General features: G+C 54.1%; 1 protein-coding gene across 7 annotated transcripts in view; it reads left to right on the top strand.

Annotated features, from left to right (window-relative positions):
• MAPKAP1 (mitogen-activated protein kinase associated protein 1) overlaps positions 1–9463 on the top strand; it is a 190004-nt gene extending 180541 nt beyond the window's left edge. For 6 of the 7 annotated variants that reach the window (XM_005881489.2, XM_014529392.1, XM_005881493.2 and 3 more), the window contains 2 exons: positions 3146–3243; positions 8003–9463. In XM_005881489.2, the coding sequence (XP_005881551.1) occupies positions 3146–3243; positions 8003–8128 (224 nt within the window). In that variant the 3' untranslated portion in view covers positions 8129–9463. Of the gene's footprint in view, positions 1–3145; positions 3244–3452; positions 3541–8002 lie in introns of those variants that run through there. The other variant, XM_014529391.1, reaches the window with a different exon arrangement.
• Positions 9464–9738: the final 275 nt, after the last annotated feature.

Below are 9738 nucleotides of genomic sequence, written 5' to 3' on the forward strand. Positions count from 1 at the left end.
TGATGAATGTCGTGCACCGGGCCTCTAGTTCTATTATAAAAGTCTCCCCAAGTCCTGCCAACGTTCCCTTCTCATAGCTCTCAAGTCAGTCCCTTTCTCAGCATCCTTTCTGACCCCGTTCAGCTCAAAACCGAATCCACACCTACCTGGTGGCCGAGGCACTGTTCCCCCTGTCTCCAGGTCCTGGGGAGCGAGGGTGAACATCCAGAAGCACAATTTGACCATTTACTTCATTGCCCATCTTACAACCAACCCACTAGTGCTTTCCTCGGCTGGTGAATCTGGCATCCCCAGCCCTTGGTACCTGCCCTGAGTCACCTGGCTGTCTGCTATACACGATCCTGTCTGCTGCCTCCTGCCCCTGTACATTCATCCCCACTCCTCCCTTACCCTTTTCCACCCCCACCTTTACCCAGCTGACCCCCACCAGGCCAGCTGCCTCCACCCAGTGTCTCCACAGCAGACCCTTGTACTAGCTCGTGTCCCTGGCAGGGCCTGAACCCAGTAAAACTGCCCTTCTGGCCCCAAGCAAAACCGAGATCCCTGGAGTGAGTCGACTGGTGTGTGACAAACATGGCTGTGATGTGAGCCTGAGCTTGTGCACTGGGGCTCTCCCTCGAAATGCCCCCCACGGGGCAAGGGGCAGCCTCTGCTTGGGGTCCCACCACACCTTCACCCAGTCACTAAGCGGTGGCTCTGTGATAGCCACCATGGGGCTGCTTCATTGAAATTCAAACACAAGCACCCCAGGTGACGTCTCCGTTCTCGCAGCCACTGTGAATGCTTTCACTGGGAAGGCAGATAAGTCAGAGGCTTCGGAGAACTGGTGGGGGTGGGACGCATCATTCCTGTCCACCTCACTTTCCCTAGGGGCTCGGGAGTGAGCACTGGGGACAGGCCAGGGACACACAGCAAAAACAGGAGGTGGTATGTTGGTGCTCTCCGGGCCTCTGTGGGCAGCCTTTCAGGAGGCCTGATTTACGATGATTTCTTTTGTTTTTTCATGTGACTGTCAGGCAGGCGAACCTCGGGCCTCCCCTCTGAGCTCACATGGAGACGGTGTCAGGGCTTCCTTCCATCAGCGCCTCCCAGGCCCGTGCAGACTGCACACCACATGTGCCATGTGTAGATCTAGCTCTGACCAGAGTCGGGGTGGGTTTGTCTCGGTGTCTCAGTCATTCAGGTGAAACCTGCTCTGGCAGCTTGAGGTTTGGCTTTGTCAGTGACGAGTGGGAGCAGGTGGTGTAGACAGTCCGTGAGATCGCTTATCAGAGTGGTCAGTGAACCCCGACGCTCCGGGTCTGCCGGCCTCCCTGAGACCTGCTGGTCTTTGTAGCCCCAGGCCCTGGAGTCTGTGCCTGCCATGGCCAGGTGTCAGCAGCAAGGCCTCCTAGAGGGGTGTCTGTTTGTCCTTCACAGCCTGTGCCCTTCATAGACGGTTCTGCTTGCTCACAGCATGGCCAGCAGAGGTGGCCGCACTGTTCTGCCTCGGCGATATGACCAAGACTCTTGTCCCAGGTGGGCCTGTGAAGATCCAGGAGCGCCCACGCGTGCGTGCAGCTACATCCATAGGAGGTCCACTTTCTGACCAGAAACAAGGAACTTAGTGTGAACAGAATGATTAGCTTCCGGCTAAGAATTCTGACAATTTAGTGCCACCATTTAGAATCAGGCTAAATTTGTCAAGTGACTGAAAGTGAGGTTTTTCAGAAATTATTAGCTAATTTTTTCCATAGAGAATTTATCGTCGCAATTAGTATATCATGATGTTTCCAGCAGCTCAACTTTTCTGGCCACATATGTGCAACATATATCAGTTTATTTTTGGAGATCTGAAGAATTACCTACTGTAAATAAAGTCCCCAAGAAAATTTCTCCGGGAAAGAGGTGAACTTACGGTAATATGGGTGATATATTATTAATTAATAACTGTGACCAGCGCTGTTTCAATTAAAAGGACAACGGATGAGAAGGCCTAATAGAAGGAGATGCTGAATTCGAGTCCCATCAGCAGGGAGTCTGCAGCAGACTGGGCAAGGCTGCTTCTGAGGCCTCGATGTCAGATGTTTCAAACTAGCCTAAGGGGAAAAGGGACTTTCTCCTTAAGGGAGGCCACAGGGGTCTCCCAGAACCCCAGGACAGCGTGTGCTGATGGGGCAGGGACAGCTTCCCATTGGACTGAGGCGGGCTGGCATCTATGTCTCAGTTTAGAGGAGGTAATTTGATTGGCACGTGTGCCCCAAAGTACAGGCACGGGGAGTGCAGACAGGGCTGCGGGCGACAGTACGTACGGTGTGGGAGTCACGTGGGAAGTGTGCCTAGAAGAGTGGCTATGGAACCTTGCTCAAGGAGGTACCAGTTGAGCCAGGTCCCCCAGGATGGCAGGCTTTCTCCACATGGGTCACCGAGAGACCCCAGGCCTGGGCAGGTGGGGTGTGCGGTGGGCTGGCCTGTGGCATGTGAGGGCAGTGGCATGAGAGGAGGCTAAACCAGGAGGCAGTCTCAGAAATGGCATGGTTATTTTGCAGGTGATGGGGAAGGGGTGTGAGAACTTGGATCTGGGGCAGTTCAGAGGTTCAGACCCCTGAGGTCGGTCTGCTTTGGCCGTGTCTAGAGCAGCCCTCCCCCTGCCTGCCCCCCGGGCCACACATCCTTCCAGGGAGAAATGGCTGGGGCCATGGGAGCTGCTTCCTTGCAGGGTCACAAGCCCACGGCTCCCCTCCCAGCAGGAGCCAGGGCCGTGGAGAAGGCTCATAATGGCATTACTATCAGCCTTTCTCCTTCCTGTTGCTCATTTATTTTACTTCAAGCACAGTTATTTTTAGAGTAATAATTTGGAGGTAATTGGCCTTCTACCTCAAAAATGCCACCTTTTCCATGAAATTATTGTGTGGAAGAGGTTGTCACGCCTTCCTAATGTGATGTTGCCCTGAACACCCTCCAGAGTGAAAGGATCTCACGAGCCGTTTGACTTGATATTTTTATTTTTTACTGTCCGTTTCTCCCCGGCCTGTAATGAGAAAAATGAACCACTGTCAAGAGTAGTTGCCACACGGCCTCCACTCGCTCTCACTTGATCTGGAATGATGGGAAATCAGTGGGTCTCCCCTGTAGGTAACCCCTCAACACTTTTTTCTCTCTCCAGGTCACGCAATATTTAAACTCACGTATCTAAGCAATCATGACTATAAACACCTCTACTTCGAATCTGACGCTGCTACCGTCAATGAAATCATGCTCAAGGTGAGTGTCCCCGCCCACAGCACTAGCTGTGCTGGGTTGGCTTCTGCTGGGTGGTTCTCAGGCCTGGCAGCATGTCCTTCACCCCTCAGTCCACGCACGCACCGCAGTTCAGCTGTCCTGTACCCACTCAGCCAAAGCAGGACGCCCCTCGGCTTCCTCCTAGCCCCCCAGAAATCCTGATTCTTCATGTACTTATTTATCCTTCTTAGACACCATTTCTTTCCTTCCATCCATTGCCAGAAGCCCCTTGAGGCTCCTGGAGCAGACTCTGAGGAAACAGTTATTATTTGAAGACACCTTACTGTACCCAAGGTAATTCTAGCAACCCGTTCAAAACACACCTAACTCGATGCTAGAATTGGATGTCACCACCGCTCAACACTGCTCGCTGAGCACCTTGGCGAGCCAGGCCAGTGCTTGAGGTGCTGCGGGGTCGACGCAGCCCTGCCCTCAGAGCTCTTCCTCTGTCGAGGACACGGACATTACACATTGAAACTATCAGCAGCCTGTGAGGAGCAGAGGGGCGGGGCCCGCACAGCGTGGCTGGGAGGCTGCACCAGGCCTGTGTGGAGCAGAGGAAGGGGGGAGGGGCAGGCCACACAGAACCTCCCAAAGCCTGTCGGGCTGGGAAAGGCTGCCCCAGGGTCTTGTTGGTTCAGGAGCCGGGGGAGGGCCTGAGGTGAGTGTTTCTAAGAGGCTCCCAGGTGCTGCAGGCCGCTGCCCTGGGCGCTACTCCAGTAGCCCTGGACTAGTGGTTCTCAGACTTCCAAACAGAATCCTTTCCTCAAACGGATTCATGTGTAGTTGACCAGATAGAGGAAAAAGAGTTGCTTTGACAGAGCAGGTCTTAAAGCCAGAGGGGCTCCAAGTTGTAAGATGTATTGCTTCTGGGCGCCTCAGTTTCCCTGCCTGTTAAGTGGGGTCGTGGCAGCTGCACTGCCCCACACCACACAGGCCTGTGAGAACACAAATCCAATGAGATGCGATAAACCCAGTGAGATGGCTACTCAATCTCTTCCTGAGAGTGGAATCATCAAGTAATAATAATCAAAAGCAGCAAAGATCCACCAGGGCCCGCGCTGACACACCGTTCCATGGAATCGTCACAACTCCGTGGGCAGCGATGCCTGAGGTTCCCACACTCAAGGTGAAAGGGGCTCAGGAAGAAAGGCACTTACCCAGGGCCATGGCTGGCAAAGCCAGAACTGGACCCCACGTTACAGACCTTGTGCTCCTAAACCCCCAGAGTGTGTAGACTTAGGGAGCTGAGTGGGGGATTTCAACGAAATGGAATTGTTTTACAGAAAGATGCTGAGGCAAAGTCCTCGTGGCCGCAAGGTTTCCACAAGTGGTAGATGAGGATTAAAAAGATGCTGCTCTTGGGGAGATGGGGAGCGGGGGACAGTCAGGAGCAGAGACAGAGTCAGACTGTCAGTTGGGGGGAAGGCCAGCAGGTTCATGGACCACCTGGATCACAGCTCCCCCCTCACCCCACCCGGGCCCAGGCCGCGGGGACAGCGCCTGCCGGATGCTTAGAACCAGCGAGCTAAGAGTTACTTGCCATATCGTCACCAGACGGCACAGGGAACTTGTGCAGAGTACTCAGGGCCTAGGTAACGAAATATTCCATTACCCTGTCAGGGCTGGGCTTTTTTTATAGCCAGCATTAAAATATTCAAGACTTGAGAAGGATTCTAGTAAAATTATAATCCTGTGTTTGACATCAAATAATTTTCACAACAGCAGATTGATGACAGAAACACAGGTTTATGACTTCAGTATGAGACCGTGGAAGAGCAAGTGCAGAGAAATCATCTCACAGGACCAAATGCTCCCCGAAGCAGATGCTTTCCTGCAGAATCCCCGAGGCCCGTCGCCGCCCCTAAAATGTCTGCTTTCATATCAATTGTTTGCAGAAATACTGCCTCCTGCACGAGACTCGGGGAGAGTCACGCGTGCTCAGGCCTGATCAGTTCGAGAGCTAAGGGCCACGGTCCTGGCGAAAGATTACATTTCACTCCTCCCGTCTCTGACTTTTATAGCCGTTTGAATACTTAGCCTTATGGCCGTCCCCCCGGGGTCTGCGTGAGCTTCGCGTCAGCACCCACCCACTGCGGCCCCGGCCCTGTCCAGTCATTTGGCAGAAATGTTTCCATCAGAGGCTCTTCAGGGCTCAGTCTTAGGCACGAGTAATCCCTGTGGTGGTTCTAGAATCCAGGTGTTTTGCATAAAATGAGCGCTTTCGACTGAAACTGAAGGAGGAAACAAGGGCCAGAGGCTGATGTCAAAGAAACTATGATGAACAGGCAGCTCTCCATCCAGTTATTTTTTCTTACTGTGTTTTTCCCTGTGCAGAAACATTAATATCTCCCATTTACTGAGCAGCAACTGCATACGCACGCTCTCGTTCAGCCTTCACAACTGTTCTGCAGTGTGGACGCTATTTATCCCCATTTTATAGATGAGGAGGTAGAGGCCCAGGGCCACAGAGCGCAGAAGGGTGGAGCGTCGGCTGGATGCAGGCTGAGGCGCTCCTGAGCCCACCTTCCCGGCCGGGGATATTAATTGCGCTAAGCCGCGTGTGGTCCCTGGTTCTGCAGGCTCCCAGATGAATCTCAGAGGAATCATTGGTCTCTTCAAATCGGGTTCTTCTCATGATCGAGTGATGGAGGCTGTGGCTTTATTGGCCATGAAAACTCCCTATATTTTTATGCCTCGAGCTGTAAAATGCATTGAAAGTGAAACACTCTATAGTGCATAAAATTGTGCAAGTTTTAAGCCACAGCATATTAACCAGCTAATGGCAGACCAAAGGGCGTTTTTATCTTCTGATTATTACATTAATCTTCCATTAAAATTATCTACATGATTATCACAAAGCACTGAAAATAACAAATTTAGGAAATAGTTGGCTACTTAAGGATCATCTTGAAATGCTTTTGTCAAGTTGTATGTGCCAAAGACACACTGAAAACACTAGGTTGGCTGAGTGTGCAAACGATAGAATGCAAAGATTGCTCTCATTAAGAATGATAAAACCTTATTTCCACACACTGTCTGGAGTGTCCCGATCGTCAGCGGGGCCTGCGGCCTCATGATTTATTGCTCTCAGCTGGTAACTTGGCGAGGCAGTGGGCCAAGCGTGTCAGGCCTTCTGTACGCACACACCAGCCTTTAATGCCTGCTGCTGGCGACTATCAGAGCAGAAAGTTTGGAGGGAACAGTGTCGGAGCCTCGGCCCCCTGTGAGGTGTGCCGTCCCTCGCCGCCTCCCCGCTCTGGGTGGAGGACACGGGGCCCTCAGTGGAGAATCAACAGGTGGTGGCTGGTTTCTGTACCAAAAAGTACTCAGGTTTCTGGTCATAACTTTATATATTTGAGAGTGAAGAGAAATGGTGTTTGCTCACAAAGAGCTCCAGCCGGAGGAGCTGGGGCGGTGGGAGGAGTGGTGTCAGGGCGTGAGGGGGAGGGGGTGCCTCTGAAGAGGTGGGGCCTGGAGAACCGGAAGGTCTGTCAGTCGAGGGCCTGGCACTCACCCCACCCCAGATCCTGGCCCAGACGCTGGCTTCGTGACCTTGAGGCAGTGTCATTACTGCTCCGCGCCTCGGCTTTCCCATCTGCGCTTTGGGGGTGATGATGGCCTCCCACTCACGAGGCTTTTTAATCCTTGAAAAGCACCCAGACCTGCTGCTGCCCAGTCGGGCTGGTCCTCGCCGCTGGGCGCAAGTCTGCTCACGGCACCACTGCCCTTCCCAGGCTCCTCCCCACCTCACCTCGACCGCACTGAGCCTCTGCAGTTCCAGGGCACCCCTCCCTGTGTCCTCTGCTGTGCCTAATGCCCGTGGTTCTCCCCTGGCCTTGTTAGCCCCACACTCCTCGTTCTCTCTCCAACCCCAGCTCCCCCGTTCCCCCTGCAGGCCTTCCTGCCGCACCTCCCAGCAGTCACCCCTTCCTGTGTGCTCCCCTCTGTCAGTTGTCACTCTGTCAGGCTAGTGGACACAGACCTTGAACCAGGCATGGGGCCAGGCTCAGGCCTGGCAGATGCTGGCGACCGTGACTGCATGTGTGTCAGCCCGTGGGGAGATAAAAGGGTCCCGAGAGCAGCAGCGTGCAGAAGGCCGAGCTCCTTGTCCGAGTTGTAACCGGGAAGGCGGCCACTGTGCACTTCACCGTGGCGTTCTCAGCCCCGCTCCAGCTTGGCCCTGCCCTCTGCGTGGTCCTGGTCAGCGCCACCCTCCTCCCTGGGCCTCACTTCCCTGTTCTCAGATGAGCCCTTGCTCTGGGGGCTTGTGAGTGTGAAATGAAGCACCATCGTTGGGAGCTCTGCACCTGCCCAAAGCGGGTGGGGGGGGGGGGGGGGGGGGGGCAGGGGTAGGAGCTGAATGGAGAGCCTTGATTTGGTTTGGTTTTTATTCCTACAACGTCCTCATCCTTCAGACAAGGCAAGTGGGGCTCTGGGAAGTTAAGTGCAAGCCCAGGGCTGCACAGCAGGCAAGCAGCCGAGCCAGGAACCAGTGCACAGCCTTCTGGGAGGCAGCACGTGTGAGCACGCAGGCTGTGGTCGGAAAAGCCTCCGCTGACTGGCGGGCAGGCCGGGCCAGCACTGTCCTCTCCAAGCCTGTGTCTCCCAGCCTGCCGGGCTGCTGCGACCCTGGACCCCAAGCACAGGAGGCCCCTGAGGGCACCCGCCAGATGGCCTTTGTCGCCCTGGGCGAGCGGGTGGCTGCTGCGCGTGACGGGCTGTGTCCTCTTGCTTCCAGGTCAACTACATCCTGGAGTCACGAGCAAGCACTGCCCGGGCTGACTATTTTGCTCAAAAACAAAGAAAACTGAACAGACGCACAAGCTTCAGCTTCCAGAAGGAGAAGAAATCGGGGCAGCAGTGACAATGGCCTCCAGCCTCAATCTGCTCCGGAGCTCAGAGCTGCGCCAGGGCCAGCTGGCCAGCGCCCACCTGTCCTGCAGTCCTCAGGGCAGGGCTGGGGGGCTCCTGGGGCAGGGCTGGCACCTTAGGACAGGTCTGGGGATATTTCCACGGGCCGCCCGAGTAGCAGCGGCTTTAAGTAGCAGTGCCCAGGCCGGCGACCGAGAGGAGCCACCGCTGCCCAGCCCCCCTCACTGCCCGCCCGCCCGCCGAGATGTACATAGCCATGCCCACACATTTCCTTACAACTTGATCAAATTTCTTGAAGAACAAAAATGTACATTTCTTTTTCCTTTTAATAAACAGGTGTCCTCTTTCTTACGGTTGGTATGACGGACCATTCTTTGGGGCAGAGGATTGATTATGTTATTTGCTTTAAAATCTGTTCCCATATTGAACAGGCAGATTGGAAAAGCCGTGGCTCGATTTCTCAGAAGAAATGTTTAGGGCTTAGTCAATAGTTTTAACTCTGCCATTTGTTTAAATGAGCGCAATGCTCTGAGGATAGTCTCTCACTAAGGTCAGGAAGGGGACCTAGGGGTGTGTGTCCGAGGCGGCGCCATTTCCCCTCAGCAGCCTCTCGCCCAGCTCGGCCCAGCACCTCCGACCTCAGGGGGAGCCAGGGGAGGGGGAGCTGGTCTGCAGGCTATGCTCGGCTCCCGCCAGGAGTGGTCTCCATCCTTAAGTAGCAAGTGTCCATTTCAACTAGCGATAGGCCTGCCTGTGGGTTTTCCTGGCGCTTCTCTGCCTGGGAGGCCTCGGTCCCTTCCTCCCTGTCCTCACCGAGCCAGGCTGGGAGCTGCTGCTCTCCACCACATCGGGGAGCAGTGAGCAGACGTGGGGCCCAGGGAAGCCTGCTCCAGGGCAGGAGGCACGGCCACCTGGCCACACCGATGCCTCTGCGGTCTTCACCACCTCCAGGTCCTCCCAGGCGACGTCCTCCCGCACCGACCCCAGGCTCAGGGACCAGGTGTTGCATTGAGGACCTGCCTTTCAAACACTTTTTTAAATTGTCCAGCAAGAGATGTGACCAAAACAGCATCTCAAAGTCAAGTGTATTTCTTTGCACAGGGGTCATTTTAATGAATTCCTCTTTCCTTCTGAGCTTTGTTCAGCCAACAGAAGCAGCCTTTTCTAATGTCTTCCACCCCCCAGAAACAAAAACAAATACTATTTGTAGCTTGCTATCTGTATTTGAATTTTCAGCAATTTTATATTTAGATATCTTTGGAAAATGTAAATGACTAATTTGGTCATTAAATCCTGTGACATATTCAATATTAAAATAAAAGTCGTATACGTGTCGTCTTTGCGTCTTGCTTCAAATCCTTCAAGTCCAAGTACCTCATCCTGAGACAGTGACCACGGTGACCACCTGGTGCCAGGTGGTGTGGAACCGAGCATCTGGGAAACCACCGGGGCCGCCTTCACACTGAGCAAGACAGGACGGCCCTCTGCACTCACGGGACGTTGAAATCATCGCCTCCTTCCGTTACCAAATCAACACCCTCCTCGTCTGGTGAGTTACAGCACACACGCAGTTCACGTGAAACATGTCCACGGGAGGGACCA

This window comes from Myotis brandtii, unplaced genomic scaffold (genome assembly GCF_000412655.1).
Source record: "Myotis brandtii unplaced genomic scaffold, ASM41265v1 scaffold68, whole genome shotgun sequence".
NCBI classification, from domain to species: Eukaryota; Metazoa; Chordata; class Mammalia; order Chiroptera; family Vespertilionidae; genus Myotis; species Myotis brandtii.